At 36.7% G+C, this 19,052-nt stretch overlaps 1 protein-coding gene across 5 annotated transcripts in view; it reads left to right on the top strand.

Annotated features, from left to right (window-relative positions):
- The window catches only part of Kcnt2 (potassium sodium-activated channel subfamily T member 2), a 258,356-nt gene extending 251,593 nt beyond the window's left edge, over positions 1–6,763 (top strand). For all 5 annotated transcript variants that reach the window (XM_059280315.1, XM_059280313.1, XM_059280314.1 and 2 more), the window contains one exon: positions 6,229–6,763. In XM_059280315.1, coding sequence (XP_059136298.1) covers positions 6,229–6,340 — 112 coding nt within the window. In that variant the 3' untranslated portion in view covers positions 6,341–6,763. The remainder of the gene's footprint in view (positions 1–6,228) is intronic.
- The last annotated feature ends 12,289 nt before the right edge of the window (positions 6,764–19,052 follow it).

Raw genomic sequence — 19,052 nt, 5'->3', positions numbered from 1 at the left:
TTGAATGGTGTTATAATTTTTTTGTTCTTTTCAGTAATTTCTTTTTTTTTTTTTTTTTTTTTGGTTTTTCGAGACAGGGTTTCTCTGCATAGCTTTTGCGCCTTTCCTGGAACTCACTTTGTAGACCAGGCTGGCCTTGAACTCACAGAGATCCGCCTGGCTCTGCCTCCCGAGTGCTGGGATTAAAGGCGTGCGCCACCACCGCCCGGCTCTTTTCAGTAATTTCTATGAGAACTGTTCTTTCAGGTCATTTGTGGACTTTTAATTGCATTAATACTTTGGGGATTTTGCTGTTGTTAAATTGGTTGAACTCCCCATGTATTCTAGATATCATATCACTTATTGAATGAATCTTTCAGAAACTGTCTCCCACTTTGTGGTTTGCACTTTGTTGATCATTCTTTGGCTGGCCAAGCTTTTGGCCTTGGTATAATGCCATTTGCCAACTTTTCTTTTTCTTGTTGTGTGTTTTGGGTTCTGTTATCCTGTAAGAATCAATTTCATTATGCTGTATGTCTTTGTAGTATAATAGAAGACACATTTAAATAATTTTACTGGAATAAAATAAGCATACAATTTATACCTTTAACTATAGAAGTTACCATCTTTAAGTATTTCCCATGGCAATGGAGAAATAGTCTTGATTCAAGTTTGGAACATTTCATCCCTCGCTAAAGAAGTCCTGCGTCACAGATGGGTTAAGCCATCCATCTCCATCGTCTATCTCCCTACCCTTACTTTTGTGCTTACTCATTAGCCTGCATTCTATCATTACAGGTTTTCTTTTACTAGTAAATTTGCAAGTAAATAATATCACAGAGTATTTATCCTTTTGTTATTTTATTTTTCTTTGAGAAAAATATAATAAAGGATCAATCATGTGGCAGTACCATAATGTTTTAATTTCAAAATATTATTTAATGCAGATAGGCCCCATTTTATTGTTGCATCATTGTTCTTTAACATTGGTTTCTGATTTTTGACTCTTGGGATACGGTATTATGACCTTTTAATAGATGCATGTTTTCACTTCTCTTAAGGATATACTTGCCAGTAAAATTGATGGGTACATGGTGATATTATCTTTATCATTTTGAGGATAAACTAAACTGTTCAATAAACCTGTTGCATAAGATTTCCTCTCTAGTAGATAGTGTAACAACATCTTAGTCAACATTTGTTGTTTTGGTCTGTAATAGCCTTCTATAATATTTTTAAATAATTTTATATCATTCTTCAAAATTTAAAATACAATGAATAGTCATCATATCCTTCCTACTACCACCCTCCAACTCCTCTTAGAACCATCCAACCTGAATCTTTTCTGCCTTTGTGTTCTTTTTTTTTTTTTTTTTTTTTTTTGCAATACAGTTCAGTTCTACATATCAGCCACGGATTCCCTTGTTCTCCCCACTCCCGCCTCCCTCACCTTCCCCCCAGCCCACCCCCTATTCCCACCTCCTCCAGGGCAAAGCCTCCCCCGCAGACTGAGATCAACCTGGTAGACTCAGTCCAGGTAGGTCCAGTCCCCTCCTCCCAGGCCGAGCCAAGCGACCCTGCATAGGCCCGAGGTTTCAAACAGCCAACTCATGCAATGAGCACAGGACCCGGTCCCACTGCCTGGATGCCTCCCAAACAGATCAAGCCAATCAACTGTCTCATCCATTCAGAGGGCCTGATCCAGTTGGGGACCCCTCAGCCATTGGTTCATAGTTCATGTGTTTCCATTCATTTGGCTATTTGTCCCTGTGCTTTATCCAACCTTGGGAGCGATCAGGAATACAGGGAACATACCTAAACATAATAAAGGCAATTTCCAGCAAGCCAACAGCCAACATCAAATTAAATGGAGAGAAACTCAAAGCAATCCCACTAAAATCAGGAACGAGGCAAGGCTGTCCACTCTCCCCATACTTATTCAATATAGTACTTGAAGTTCTAGCCAGAGCAATAAGACAACATAAGGAGATTAAGGGGATACAAATTGGAAAGGAAGAAGTCGAGCTTTCCCTATTTGCAGATGACATGATAGTATACTTGAGTGACCCCAAAGATTCCACCAAGGAACTGATACAGCTTATAAACACCTTCAGCAACATAGCAGGATACAAGATCAACTCAAAAAAATCAGTAGCCCTCCTATATACAATGGACAAAGAAGCTGAGAAGGAAATCAGAGATACATCACCCTTTACAATAGCCACAAATGACATAAAATACCTTGGGGTAACACTAACCAAACAAGTGTTCTCTTTTATTATTACACTTTTAGCTCCAAGTCTAATTAGAGTTTAGTATATGCATATGGTTGTGGGACCATCCAGTAGTACGTACCATCCAGTAGTCCATAGACAACGTACTACTGGCTGCGTTCCCAAAGACAAGTGGCTCTCAGTAGCCCAGCAGCTATCAACTGCCAATAGTTCTTCAGCTATTGGTGAGGTCTCTGGGCTGTGACATAACTCCCTTGACTTCTGCCTGCTGAAAAAAACAGAAACTCTTTGACCGTGGTCAACAGCAACAAAACTATGTGGATATAAACATAAATATTTAGAAGGCAGTTTCAAAACATGACCATTTTGTGTGAAACATTATATCACTCAGTTCTCACCTAACACCGAAAATCTCCCCAATATTTGACCAGCTTTATTTTTTTTTTACTTATTTATTTATTTAGGTTTTTTCAAGACAGGGTTTCTCTGTGTAGCCTTTGGCTGTCCTGGAACTCACTCTGTAGACCAGGATGGCCTCGAACTCATAGAAATCCACCTGCCTCTGCCTCCCAAGTGCCACTTTTGTACCAGGAGCACAGCTTGCCTGGTACGCTGGTGTTGTAGCATATGGGGTCCAAAACTGGGTATGTTAAAGCAAAGTGTATGGTATCTTCAGTAACAGTCTTTCTATCTAGTTAAGCTGAGCAACAATAATGCTCCCAAAAGAGCATAATGAAACAAAAACTTTAGAGCCAGGCATGAATTACTTTTCTAGAAGTTATTGAAGAAGGAGGCCTCAGTGGTGGTCAAAACAGCAAAAGCTATTGCCATTTCCCTTGGATGCTAATTCTAAATATTTGTCAAGACTGGTGTCCTAAAAGGCTTCCTCTGTTTTCTGCTACTAGAGTTATAGTTGAGTTTACAGATAAATTCTTCACCTGTTTGGAAATGATTGTTGTGTATGGTTAAAAAAAATAGGGATATAATTTTGAGGTTTTGTTCAGTTTTCACAAAACCATTTGTTGAGGAGTTTATCCTATCTCCTCTTCAATTTCTTGATCCTTTGTTGCAAATTCAGCCAACTGAATGCTGACTAAATACATGTGCTTGTCTATACGCCAGTACCATCCTGTGCCGGTTACTCTACAGCGCTGTAGTATAGTTTACTATACAAGACGTAAGCCTTGTAATTGTTCTACTTTTTCTCATTTTGCTTAGGATTACATTATTACCTTGGGTCTCACTGAAATGTCTAAAATCCATAAGGGTATGTGATGCTAAAGTTTAAAAGACTAACCTGTTCTATACAGAGATGTGTATAGAGAGAAAAAACAGTCGATGTCAAACTGTGGGGTAGTGTTCAGTTTTAGGGTAAGATAAAAAAAATTTCACAAAAAGTTACTAGAAAAACATAATAGAAAGAATACCATTATCCCTATCTCAAACTTGGAAAAGATTCCTAAGTTAAACCTAACATCAAATACAGTGTATTTTACTGTAAGAAAATAGGAGATTTTGTAATCAAGTTAGCATAATTTTAAGCTATTAGAGTTCCCACAGTCCTGTCAGAGCTTATAGCTAATGATGTTGAATTTATAGAGGACAGAAATCTGAGGAAGAACATTATAACACACGTGGCTCTGTCTTTAAGACATCATTTGGATTACCACTGTAAGAAAATTTAGTAACTCTTCTCTATCATCCGTACTTGCGCATCTTTTTTCCTAGAAACCCATTTTTTAAAGAACAAATTTTAGAAATTTCTAATCTACCTCATATCTTAACTTGAATATTCTTTTCTAAATAATCATAACTGACTGTTCTGTTGGTTTTCTTAGTTAGGCTTACTTTATTTGTATTTTATAATGAATTTTAAGTTTCTTATGACTGCCACAACAGTTGTGCATGGTTGCCTGTTCAACATTGATATGTTAATCTCTTGAGTGTATGAACATGTTTTTCCATCATATATATGTATATATACATATATATATGTATACATATACATATATATGTGTTTATTATTTCAAATGAATTATGAAACTTTCTAACCTAGAGCCACATTTATTTACAATGCATACAGTAAATCAAGCATGCTTGCAAGAAATTTCCTGCTCTTTGAACACTTTTATTTTTATTGAATTTAAGCAAAAACATCAATTTAAGTGCCATGAAAATATGGTCCTAACATTTTTGTGATTGTATTTGTGGCCTTGACAGAAGACTTATCAGAACTCAAGCTATGGCACATTATCATACTTATTACAACACATAGCAGATCAAAGGACAGCCAAAGGAATGTGCTCTTGTCAAACTCTGGCTTGTAGTGATAATATTGTGGAAAACAGTGTTTGACACAATATCAATGGATAATGAATTATACTTGTACTTTTTGTGTTTTTTTTTCTAAAATTTCACTTCTAGAAGTTCATTCCAAATGAAAGAGCAACATTAATTTGACTCTGAAACAATAAATCACTAGATGAAATGTCGTTAAACGGCTTAATGTGTGCTATTAGTTTTCTTCATTGATCTACAATGCTTTTGAAATTTCAAGTAATTAGAAAGCAGTGTGCATAGACAGTGAAATTCTGTTAATAGATCCAAGGACACCAATTTAAGCTTTTATTTGATTGAAAAAACTGGACTGAGGGGCTTTTGGTTATCGTTCATCATACTTATTAAGGGCTGTACTATATGAATATTTTTCCATTCAGGTTTCAGGAAGAAAAGTACAATCATTGTTAGGTACTCATTTTTAAATTAGTTTCTCAATTCTTTTTTTTTTCACTTCCTTCTAAAATTATTATAGTTATATGTAATTCCACTTTCATTTTTACCTGGAACATGACTATCCCAGAAAGCCATTAGTTAATAGTTTTCATTATCTCTGTGCTGTCTGTCTTTATGGCTTTACCTACCACTACTTCCTGGTCTAACCACGTGTTTAGTCAAACTCCTTTGTTAAAATATACCAGGAACAGTCTTTCCTCTGTGCCTGTCCCTCCCTATGCAAGTTTGGCATAGTCTTCCTGCTTTTGATTTCTCAAGTCTATTTTTTAAAAAGATTAAACCCAAATCCCTTAATAGAGTATTACCCTGTTCTCTTCTGTTTAGGGGCTATTTAGAATTTCCTTCTCTTCTTTACATATGCTCCCTGAACTGGTAGCATGTAATAATGTAATAATGCCACATACAACTTCACAGCATGAAGAATCTCCTCCCCCAGACAAATCCAAATATTAATGGAACATTTGAGTTTGTCAAATGAACATTTTCTTATTTACTCCTAGAACTTATTAAGAATGATTTTCTAAGAATCACATGGTGGCTCTTGCATGTAACCTCAAAAGTTTCAGAAAGAGTCAAGAATATCCCCACAATTTCGAAACTAGCCTGGCCTACATAGAGAGTTCCAGGCCAGTTAGGACTAGATTATGAGACCAAACGACATCAACAAACAAACAAAAGGAATAAGTAAAGACATATAAATTGGCTTTTATGCTTCAGTATTATTATCTTAAATACCAGATCTTAGACCAGATGAACAATTTTCTAGATAATCCAAATGTTATCTAGGCATAATATTTCCATAACAAGAATTAACTGTGTAAATTAGAAATGCTTTTCAAATCACTTACAACAAATTCTTAATTGTATGAATCATAAAAATAAGTGCATGAGTAATAAGTAGTGACCTAATGATGGTTATGATGTAGATCTCAATAGAAAGTAGCCAGTGTTTATGGTAGAAATTAGAATGGATAAATAAATTATGGAGCTTTGACCAATTGAAGCATCATAATTGGAAAGAGCAAAATACTTTATTCACTAGCATTTATCATCTAATCATATCAGGCTAATTACAGTGAGTCTTTCTGTTGGTTGTGTATAAAGTAACAGCTTAGATAATTTACACACAGAACATATAATAAGTGAATAGTTCAGGTGACACTTTGAATTAAGGTTACCTTGGTTTACTAATACAGCTTCCTGCTTTGTTTTCCTCTGGTAGATACTTGATTCGACCAGACCCACTGTCCTACCTGCCAAACAGTGAACCCAGTAGGAAAAACAGCATCTGCAATGCCACTGTTCAAGACTCTCGGGAGGAAACTCAACTCTGATGGACAGAAAATAAGAGACCTTATTTTCCCTACGGGGACCTTGCTTGAAATCACTAAAATGTTGTAGATGGTCCTAAGAAACGGACTGGAAGGTACTCAATTTCTCACTTTTCTTCTATTTAAAAACAAAATCTATTCTCTCAGAAGTACAGATAATTTTGAAACTTCATGTGGTATTTATTGACATTTCCCTGGTTAGTATTTAAATTTCATCACTGGGAGATTCTGAAAAATGAATATAAAATACAGAAGTTGAAATCCAATATTTAACTGTTCAAGAATAATCAGAAGTGTATGCATCCTATTTTAAAACATTACTAAGACTGTATGAAAACAAAGAAATCCACCTATATTCAGTGCATCACAAGGGCACTGAAGCCTGATTTTATCCTTATAATTAAATATATCATTATATTGCTTAAATTTGCTGTTTCTAAAATTGAGCCCACTAAGAATGTATGCTTATCTCTATGTAGAGATTAACCACTAACTTCTGTGGCTGACTTCTGTCTAGGAATCATAGTTTTCTTCAGAATAGATCTTTAGAGTCATTTATGTCTGTTTTTCCATATATTATTGTGTTCATTTTAGAATCCAAGATATCCATAGCATGTTTATTATTCAGAAGAAACTAAAATACAAAGAAATATTAATCACCTGGGCTTTTTGGGACTTCATATCTAATGCACATTTTATGCCAAGAAAAGTTTACTTAAGAGAAAATATTTTTGTTCTCCTAAAAAAGTACCTAATATAGAGAAAACAATACATATCTTTTCAGCTAATATGAATGTGAAAATTGGAATAACACCTGTATATATCAGATGAGCAGTGATGACTTCCATTACTGTTGGCTTTAATATATTTCATTTAGCTATATAGTAAATTTCACTAGGAAAATGGGTCAAAGTTTAAAATAAGAGTATTTATACATTTTATGGACCACAGGAACACTTTAAAACCTTTAGCATTCTCCAAATGTCTTTGATATTAAATACTCACACTTAAAATCTGATTAATATGAAAATAATCAAACATATCTATACCTTAGCATTATAAAGAAAATATCATTAACATAGATATTTCTTGTATTTTAAATTTAATATGAATTATTCAGAATTTGACAGATATATTTAATATAAATAATACTCGTCTTTATTCTCTATTTTTTCTCTTCATAAATACAACAAAACTCACAAGAGAATGAATACATACACAGTTTGCCATATCAAACAGACTAATAAAGTGTTCCCATGAGAGACATATTGGTACTTTTCAAAAATAAAAATTCTGATTTTTTATCTCTTTCTTTATTATGAGCATGACACTTGCAACCTAAAATAGTCCATGTAAGAAATGGAATATTTTCTCCTTTCTTATCATCATAAAACAGATCATAGGAAAGGAAAATAAATTCTTTTAAAATATGAAGCCTAACATCCTCCCAATAATCATACAGAAAAATAGAAGCATAAAATGTGAAATCAAATCTTCTAGCCATTTTACAATTTTACTGGAGAATATAGAATTTTTTTTTATTACCAGTACTTTATATTACCTATAATTTAGAATGAGAAAAATATGAAGCATTCCCAAAAAACAGAGATGCTCTCTAGTTTTCAGAGAAGTTTGGTTAAAGCAAGTTACTTCAAATTGAGAGCATGCCTTAAAATGTCAACATTGTATGCAAATGTGTGTATTATAAATGTGAAATACATATGAAAAACACCCACATGATGTTAAAATTGAAAGCAGAATTGAGTTAAGGTATGCAATAGAAAAAACATTGAATATACTGACTTATTTTACATTTGGATATCAGTAGTCAAGTAAGACCTTTCTTTAGATTAACATTTTTTATTCCATTACAGTTCTTTTAGGAATAAACGTCAGATTTTAAAAGTCTTGTATTTCCCAATGAGGTCTGAAGTTTAGTATTTTTGCATTATGACAGTTGCTAAGACAGGGATTTTAAGCTAGGATATGACTATATTTCCTATAAAACTAAAAATTTTGTTTCATAAATTTTAAAGTAATTATTTTTTTGATTATGAATATTAGTCCAAATTTAATATTTGACAGAATTAATATTGCTTGCTATAACAATGATTGTTTCTAGTCTTTCCAATTATTTGAAGAATAAATGATGCTTATTAAAGGACTTTCAACCAACTGTTGCTTTTTTTAAATAATGACACTTGCACATGAAGATTAAAACATGAAGTAATCATGCTCTTAGCCCTTTGAGAACTGGTTTGGTTTATTGTCTATGTGCCATTTTGCTACCAGTTTCATTGAATTGCTTTAAAAATAGATAATAATAAAATTATTTCTGATGATGATGAAAATTCCTTAGTTTTTTTTTATGGCAGAACTTTGTTTTGACAAATTATATTTGAAACTGTTCAATTATCTTGTCATTTTTATATATCAAACCCCAAATAAATGTGAAAGTTGCTGATTGGAAAAAATGAAAAATACTGTTGGATTACTTCTTCACGCGACAGCCTGTGAATAATTACTGTGCAGGAAAAGAGAAGAGAAGAGATGGGTAGAGAAAGAAAAGAGGTACACAACAGGAAGAAAAAAATGAAGTGATTATGGGGAGGAAATAAAACTTATTTGAGGTCCAAAAGAGAAATACACTTTACAAAAAGTGTCAGGTCCTCATATGCTCATTTGTACAATCTGGAAAAATTACTACCTAAGGGAAAATTAACATGGTTTCAAACATTGTGCAGTCCTTTCTTTCAGGCAAACACTAGACATTTTTCTTCCTATTTCTGTTGCTATGGTTCCTGGAAGACCCCTGCAGTGTAGGTAATGAGGACACAGACTTAGCCCTGGGAATAGAAAAAACTAGTAGAGAACAGAGCCAACGGAGCAGTGGGTTGTAAGTTCTCTGATATTTCATGCTGTCTACCATATATCCTAATCATGATGCTAAGAAACCCAGTGGGCACAGACAGTCCCAGGAAAGGCGTGTTCTATCCTCTCTGAGGACTGGCTACTGGAGCAGTGTGATGTCTGGGGATCCAGCCCACTCTGGAAGCTTTTGGAAGGGGGTGCATACTTAGGACAAGGGCTATTGTAATGTACAGTGGTTATCACATAGTGAGTCAAGGATGCTCTCAACATGGAGAGGTGGATCTTGGGAGAAGTGCTGCTGGCCAAGCATGCTTCAGAGTACCTTTCTCTAGAATCTTGGAGCAGAACTCTAGCGAATTCACCTCGTCCAGCAACGTTGTGGCTGCTTTCCTTTGTATGAGATCACACAGTGCTGCCTTCAAAAGAACCTAGCATCGGTCTAAAGGCTTTTCGCCAGAACCCTTTATCTTGACCCTGAAGCTGTGGATATTGTTCATATACTACTTCATAGTTTTCATGTTCTCTTTGCTAGCCAATCTAATATTATTCCTGTGTTCCCTTAAGAGTTAATTCTTCACCACCAGCATTTCCCCTTGTCCTGTATAGAGGAGATTTCTTGACTATCACGAGGAAGGAATGTTAGGAGACAAAACTTCTCTAGAAAAAAAGGTTAATTTATGTACTCATACACTGGTTCGAAACTTGAACTCATGGATTTGACAAAACACAAACAGAAGCAATTGTGTCTGCCTGCATTATCTACCTTATCAAATGCCAGTCTGGATACTAACTATAAGGAGGTGTGCATTCAAGCCCAGCAGAAAAAAAAAAAAACAGTACAACATATATGGTCAGCCTAGAAAAACTAGTATTTCCAAAGCTAAGAGCAGAATGAGGGGGGAAAACATCCAAACAGTTAAGCTACCATGCTTTTTCTGTGCATATAAAAGCAATTACTTACTCTGCATATTTATTGGAATTAACTTTCCTCATTACTATTCTATTTTAATTTTTATATAAAATAAAATGTCATAATAAAGTTGTCAATTTTTAAAGTTACTTTGTATATAAATTGAGATTATTTTTGTAATGAAGAATAAACCTTAAGTTGAAAAAAGTTAATAATATTTATATGAAATATTATTGACCTGATGCTCTAATGCTGTCAAAGGGGTTCAGTGACAGGTTCCTCTTCTCTGCCAATTAAAGAAATTAAAAGTCAAGAAAGAATCTTAGAGAATCTCAGTACAGTCATATGATACTTGGGAAATCAGGAACCCTATGGGGTTCTTAATTTCATTAACAAAAGAATTTAAGATCACTCACTACAGAAGCTCAAGACAACAAAGATACTCAAAGGGAAGCTTGAGGACAATTAATTATAGTTCAAAAAGAAACCTCAGGACATGCAAGCTGTGATCTTACAGATGCCTAGAAGGAAGAAGGTGGGCAGGAGAAAGAACCTAAGCCATGCTGCTGGAGATGAGGAAATGTGAAAGTCGGGTCACTGGTCACAGGCAGACACACCTTAGAGACAGAGCAAGAAAGCCAAAGCCTTAATTACAGAGCTGAAAGACACCAAAGCTGAGATCACTTTCCAAAAATCAAAAAAAGTAAACAAACAGAAGAATATATATATATATATACTTATATTCCCTATAATATAAATATTCAAAATTTTGGAATAATATGAAATTATTGTTTTATTAAGAATTCTAAAATTATACAAACTACAAGGAAAATAGTATCTACTTGACAAAACACTATGATTTCAAATGTTCTTTGGCTGAGTATGATATAGCTGGTGATAAAGTTTTAATGAATTGACTTTTAAGTTTCTGGCAAGGAACAAGCTGTGAAATGACTGAAGCTCGGATTGAAAAACATGTTTTTATGGATAATAGGGTATGTTCTTGTCTTGTTGCTGCTAATGAAAGGGGGAAAGCTCTTTGTTTTGAAGCACCAATATCTTCCAAGTTGGTATGAACAAGTCTCACTCGTTTCCTGAGATAATTCAAGATTGATCCTTGCACTAGGCAATATGGTGCAATCCAATTTGCAGCCAGAAGAATAAACAGTCATCGCAGAGTCACTGGTATGAGTTAAAAACTAAGTTCATCAGAATTTTTTTCTTTTTGGTCGTTTTTGAAGATAAAACCTTCAGCACATATTTTGACAACAAGCAATTTAACTGTTAAGTTATGCAAAGTTACCAATATGCTTGTGATATCTGTAGGTGTTAAATCCCTCAACTTTATATGTTCAATGAAAACGTTAGATAATTAGTATCACACTGTCATTCAAGATTTTTTCCTGTGGCAGTGTATTACTGCAGAAACTTCAGTCATTTAATGAAATGATTTTATTTACTTAAAATGGTATTTTGGTAGCAGTTTAGTGGTGACACAAGCCTTTAATCCCAGCACTTGGGAAACAGAGGTAGGCAGATCCGTGTGTTTGAGGCCAGCCTTGTTATTTTGGGACTTAGGACAATTTTGTAACTTTTTTTTTTCTTATATTTTGGTAAAATGCTTAATATATATGTACTATAGGTAACCAACTAGTAGTAAGATTGTTATTAACAACCTACAGAAGCAACATTTTAGCGTTTTAAAGTAGTACTTGTAATATTTATAAAATTCTTAGGCAGCCACTATTAAAAGAGACCAAGAATATCTGCCCTACCACATAATTTGAGCATTCAGACAATTTTTCAATATTGAACTAGTTATGCTCTTCTGACATCCTTCAATTTCTCTTACATCTTGTTTGTTTACTTCTTTATACCGAATAACCATGAAAGCAATTACTGAGTTCACATAACCTCAATATGAGCAAGCCAAGTAATTTAACATCTTTTTGCATCATAGACAGAAGGCAATTTTCATCTGAATCTGAAATCAATTGTTTCTTTGTAATTCATCCAATACTATCATATCATAAACCACAAAACATAGATGATGATCAAGGGTTAGTCATTTGTTTTGTGCATACAATATTGACCTGATCTCCAGATGCTCTGTTGTACATGGATTCATCTGACAGTGGTAGTACCACAGCCCTCAACTCCTGACTAAAAAGTGGAAAGTTGATTGGTCACTAAGCAGAGCAGCAATTTCCTAGTGCTGTGACTAGGCAAGAATTGTGCTCTCAGACCAAAATAATGAAGTTATGACTGTTCCCTTCTTTTACCACCTTGCAGAAGAATTGCTTCATGTCATAGACTGCTTTACTGCAGAGTACATGTTGAGCTCATTCTTGGAGCTATGACTCACTTCAGATGGCTTTGATGGACAGGAAATCACTGTCCTTAGTAACTATGTGATGAAATTAGAAATCGTTTTTAATACCAAAGTGGATGTATATATCATATATGTGGATATATTTGGGTCCCAATTTTATTACTGTGTTATTAACTATGAACAATAATAACATTCACTAAGACATTTTCCTACAAGTACATAATATATTTTGAAAGTATTTGTCCCTCCCTTAATGCTCTTTTTTCTTCTTCTCACTCTGGTCTGCTTCTTCATTCCCACTAGTCCCCATTTTCCTTTCATGACTTCCAGCTCCCTTTTTGGTTATCCAATGAGTTTAGTCGGGACTGCTGATATAAGCACAGATGAGGGGGTACTTATAGGATCATGAATAACTTATCAGTGGTTAAACCATGGAAGAAGACATCTCTCTCTCCCACTCAACAACAATTAGCTGCCTACATCTTCTCAGCAGTGGGGGTAAAGTATGGTGATATTTTATTTGTATTAAAATGTTATTTGTATGTTAATAAATAAAGTTGCCCGGGGGTCAGAGCTATTAGCAAGCCATAGGAAAGCCGAGTGGTGGTGGCGTACACTTGTAATCCCAGAATTTGGTAGGCAGAGCTAGGTAAGTCTCTGTGTGTTCAGGGATATAGCCAGCATTGGATACATATGCCGAGATTAAAATCTCAACACCAACCATAGAAGACTTGGAAGACTATACAGAAAGGCAGTGACAAGGCAGTCATGTGGTTGGGTTTACAACCAATGAGAAGGCAGAACAGAAAGTCTATATAAAGACTTTAACACAGGGAGTAGCTCTCTTTCAGAGAGGTAGGACCACCTCACGAAGAAGGGTAAGGTTTTAGCTCTTATCTCTGACCTCTTGGCTTTCTTCTTTGCATTGGTTCTGTGTTTCTTATTTAATAAGACGGTTGGTTACATCTACAGTAAAGCCTTTTGATCCCCTTTCTTATTCATGAGGCAATGTTGATAGGCTCCATCTTGTGCAGGTCTTGTGCTAATAATAATCAGCTGGTCTGTGTTCACGAGCACAGTGGATATATCATGCAGAAGGATAGCTGTCCACGATGTTCCACCCCTTCTTCTGGCTCTGTAATTATTTCTTCCACCTCTCCAGAGATGTTCCCTAAGCCTTTGAAGGATGTCTAGACATCCCATTTAAGGCTGAGCATTCAGCAGTCACTTATTCTCAGCGGTTTGAACAGTTAAGAGTCTCTGCAGTTACCTCCACTAACAGCAAAAAGATGCTTATCTGACCAAAGCTCAGCGGAAGACTCTGCTATGGCCATGAACATAAGTGTTCAGAAAGCAAACTTTACAGGCACAACATCATCCTAATTATTAATATGATGAGCAATCAGCTCTATGTGTTCATGGACTAAGAAACAGATACTACAAAGACCTTTTAGTCCAAAAGTAGTTCTAGATTGAAAGTCATTATATTTTTACTTAACTGATTATGCTTATGATTGTACACCACATATTGAAATTCACGAGTCTTCAGGACATTAACATAAAACCATCTTTTCATATGTGTTCAGAAAAAGACAATACATTTGACTAAAGGAAAAGCCTAGGGCGCGTCTTTGAGCTTCTCATTCATCACCTCTTCAGAGTCTTATGATTTCTGCTCCATCAAAGTTTGTCAAATCTGAGTTCTCATCCCTGCCTCTCCAGACCAGAGCAATCACATATCACCCTAGATATGAGCTACTATACTGCATCTTTCAAACACAATCTTCCTTCCTCCATTTTTATTTTTCTAAATTATGGTTGGAATTACTCTTCAAAAAATCAAATCTGTTTTAAATAAAATAATCCCAAATATCCCCTTACTGTAGAATAAAGACCAAAGTAATTAACATGAATATAAAGCCATAATCTTTGTACTGTGTTTATTCACTTCCATCTCACCATTGGAATTTCACTCTAGGTCTCTATCCCTAGTTAAGACACACATGTGCTATGTTTGCCTTTGGAAATTGTCCTCTTAACTTCCACTGATTTCTAGAAAGTTTGGTTATTAAATGAGTTATGAAGAAAAGTTTATTTTTTTTAAAATCTCTCTTCTTAGATTTAAAGTCTTGTGGTTTTTAAAAAAGATTTATTAGAAAGTAAATATAAAAGCAGTTATATAACATTTTTCTTTTTAATTATATGCCTGTGTGGGTATGTGCACATGAGTGCAGGTGCCCACAGAGGCTGGCTTATTTCACTGCATTGGATGGTATCTTCAGAACACTCACGTCCATCTAGAACCTGTGTAGCTGGAGCTTTTCTGGTCCTGCCTGGCCCACAGTCAGGACAAATCACTCTCTCCCACCAGTCCCGTAGCTGCTCAGACCCAACTAAGTAAACACACAGAGACTTATATTGCTTACAAACTGTATGGCTGCAGCAGGCTTCTTGTTATCTAGTTATTCTACCTTAAATTAACCCATTTATATAAATCGATACTTTGCCTCGTGGCTCGTGGCTTACCGGTACCTTACATCGTCCTTGTCATGGCTGGCAGTGTCTCTCTCTCTGCCTTCCTGTTCTCTCAATTCTCCTCTCTGTTAGTCCCGCCTATACTTCCTGCCTGGCTACTGGCCAATCAGTGTTTTATTTATTAACCAATCAGAGCAACGCGTTTGACATACAGCCCATCCCACAGCAAACCTGGGAATTATTTGGCTCTTATATGTAAAACTATTCTGGATAAAGATGATCTCTGAATGTCACAGACTCATCCTTTTCCAAAGATGACCAGCTGCACATGTGATAAGTCAGGCTGTGCTAGGAGCAAAACTACTAAGAGTAGGGGAATGCAAAGAGCAGCCAGCACCTTGCAGCAACCAAGGGGAACTTGCAGGCCAACAACCTGAGTGAGGTTGCGATCAGCACCTTGCTTTTCTCCTGGTTCTTTGTAAGCACCTGATTTTTAGGAATTTGGAGCATCAACTGGAGGGAATCAATCCACCTAGCATCATGAGTTTACGTGGTTCCTTAACTCTGGTGTAAATCAAGAAAATATGGCTGGTGTTTTTGTTTCTTTTCTGGTTGTCATGATAAACTATTCTAATGTTGAACCTGAAAATCGTGAGGAGACAGACCAGTTCCACAATTATCCAGTTAAAGCAAGCTTTAGTTTAGAGGTGCACCCAGGACTGGCCAGCCGGCTGTCTTACTGTAAGTCAGGATTTTAGAGAGAAGCCCTTTCTGGCCTTTTGAGGTCCCCTTAATGGAGGAGAAGTAAGAGATTAACAGCTGTATGTTTGTTTACAGGAGAGAGAAAATTGGCTGTTAGAGATTGTTAGAAAAATACAATGAAAGAGGAAGACAAGGATATACTTTATGTAAATAGGGTCACATGTTTGCACGTTACATCAGATTTTCCCAAGGGAAGTCCTTGCCCTGGAGGAGGTGGGAATGGGGGGTGGATTGGGGGGAGGGGGGAGCAGAAGGAAGGACAGGGGAATCTGTGGCTGATATGTAAAATTAAATTAATTATAAAATTTAAAAAAATGACACACAAAAAAGAAACAAAGTTATTCTTAAATAGAAACCTATTTTTGCTAAGTAGGGGCTTAAAATAGGGAGATCCTTAATTTGCAAGGTATGTTGCTCCTGTTTTGGTATCACATTCTGAAAAGAGCAACTTCATGAAGAAAAAGGCTTATTTTAGTTCACAGTTCCAGGTTATAGTGAACTACTACAGGGAAATCACAGTGGCAGGAGCTCAAAGGAGTTGAACATACCACATCCATAATCAGGAAGTGAGAGCAGGAAATGCATGGATTCCTGGGCTTGGTCACCTTCTCCACTCATACATGACACGATCTCCTGCCTAGAAATGCTGCTACCTACAGTGAGTGGGTCTTCCCATATCAATTAATGTGATTAGTTTAGCACAAGACTCTACAGTGGTGTCCACAGGCCGACCTGATCTAGATAAGCCCTAATTGAGACTATCTTTCCAGGTGATTTAGTTGACAAGGAGATAACTGAAACTAACCATTGCAGATTAACTATTAGTTTAGTTCCCTATCCCCCTTAAGGAAGCCTGGATTAGTTTAAATACAGCTAGTGAGATTATATCAGAGAGCAGATGACCCCATCAGCAAAATGACCCTGAAAGTAGTCACAGACACTGTACTTGAGAAAAGCAAATATTTTGTCTCATGTGTTCTTTATTATTGCTGTTTTTCTCTCTCCACGGGATGTCACCAACCACTTTCTCCTCTCTGCATTGTAACCACTGCCAGACTATATGTTGTACCCACTTCCCATCACCATCACCCTCTGAGTTTGTTTGGTTCTGTTCTTTGTAATGTTTTTTCTCTACCAATACCTAAACTTGTATCCTGAATAATGACCCCCTACCCCTTCCATCCCCCTCTACACACACACACACACACACACACACACACACACACACACACAAAACATACTCCTTATTCCAACAGGCCTGGAGAACAGATAGGGCATTATTTATTAGTATCTATAAATTTCCTGATGTGTTCATTTTGGAAATACCCAACTTTCTTTCCGTGTAAGTATGCACAAGGTTTTCCAGCTACCCAATCCCCTCAGTGAAAGCCACTATACATTCCCTATCCCCCCCAAAACTTAAATAACCTTCATTATTATGTGAATATGGTTTCCTTTAAATGTGCATATTATAGATACATGATCTCCAGGCAAACATCTGTGGCAGGTATCAGGCACTCTAGGAAGCAGAGTCTGATGGTAGATGGTTGTGTCATGAACCGATTACTGTTATTCTCTTGGGGTTGGTTGGTTCTCTGGAGATTCAATTTGGCCTTTTCTGAGTACCTTAGTCTTACTAGACTTGTTGGTCGCTTCAAGAGTGGATTTTTTGTGAAGTGGGCCAACCCCATCTGTCTTCCTCCCATTTTGCACGTGACTGATTCTAATCTCTACTTTTCCTGTTATGGAGCATGTAGCCCTCACCAGAAGCAGAACAGGTGCTATTGTTAGTTTTTTGGCAGTGGAAGAAGACATTGGTAGATCAGGCCAAGGAATGCTGCAGAAATCACACCGCACAACAGATCTCATGCAAGAGATTGGGTGGAGGGGGGTGAAAGGCCACCCTCTGGGGTGAGGATGAGAGACAGGGAGACTGAGAGAAACAGAGACAGAAACACAGAGAAATGGAGACAGAGATGGTGGAAGGGACAAAGAGAGAGAGAGAGAGAGCTAGAGAGCAGGTGATGATGGCGGGGACCTTTTAAAGCACGTTGCATTTGGCAACTGAGGATAACACAGTTCCTGGAGCTAAGTCACTGAAGGTAGACTTGGGGAGGTACCTGGGCAGTCCCTAACAATCCTCCCTTTTATTATAGAAGGTGAGGAAATAGGAAGGGGTGATGGTGAGGTAGGAATGGGGGTGCCATGCTATTTAGATTGCTTCCTGTTGTCTGGGGGCTTTGACCTTCCTTTGGGGGCCCCAGGAAGCTGGGATACTGGCCAAGTTCTGAAAGAGTAGGCTGTTTCACTGGCTCTCCAGGCTCTGCAGGACCATCTGCAGCTAGGGAAGTACAAGCAGTCTCTGTGAGGCTTGACCATCTGGGCCTAGCCACTTTGAAGCTGTCCAGGATGCAGATTTTGAGGGAACACCTGGAGTTGGTGCTGGAGCATTCTGCAGTTGATTTGAAATCTGTTGAAACAGGTAGAGTAGGAAGAGAAGGTAAAGTTAAGGAGTTGAAGAGAAAATTAGTTTTTCAGGTATACATTTGAAACTTTTAGGTCCACAGTCCTGGTCGTTGGTGGAGGGGAATCCTAAGACCAGGGTGTGGAGAGAGAGAGGGTGGGGATGGGAGAGAGATCCCAGTCAAAGGAATAGGTAAAATTGGCTAGTGGGGAACAGGTTGTTGATTGACAATACTTTACCTGGAATTGGTTTGAGCTATAAGATGTGAATCCAAGTTGATTCCCTGAGGGTTATAAGCATTTTTGTTGAAGTTTTTAAAAAGAGACAGAAGTTTTAGATATGTTAGCATTATCACTATTTGTAATATACACTGAAAATACATTGTAGGAAAGACAGTAAACTCATGCCTTTGAGTCATAGTAAAAGCTTGGCAACCCCAAAATGGTACTGGATTAAAAGAATGGACTGTCCAGATAATTGGGTACATAGATTACACAGCTGTTTTTCACATAATGAGAAATACTTTTAAGTTTATACCTAGAAGGTAACCAAAAGAAATTAAAAATCTTGAGCTTGTGACTATGACAATAGTAGTCAGCACTTACCAGACCAGATTAATAGCTTATCAGAACTCCATTGATTATTGTTAAAACTCTTAATTTTTGAAGTCTTGTGGTGATGTATCATGCCCCCCAATATACTGTGTCTCCCAATAAAATGAAACTTGACTGGAGATCAGAGGAAAAAGCCAGCCACTATAGAGATATCAAGCAATGGTAGCACATGCCTTTAATCCTATCACTTGGCAGGCAGGAATCTGTCTGGATCTCTGTGAGTTCAAGGCCACACTGGAAACTGAGCCAGGTGTGGTAGCACATGCCTTAAATTCCAACACTAGCTA

This window comes from Peromyscus eremicus, chromosome 15, assembly GCF_949786415.1.
Source record: "Peromyscus eremicus chromosome 15, PerEre_H2_v1, whole genome shotgun sequence".
Classification (NCBI taxonomy): Eukaryota; Metazoa; Chordata; class Mammalia; order Rodentia; family Cricetidae; genus Peromyscus; species Peromyscus eremicus.
Note: the sequence above shows the minus strand (reverse complement) of the source record. Positions and strands in the feature narration are given on the sequence as shown.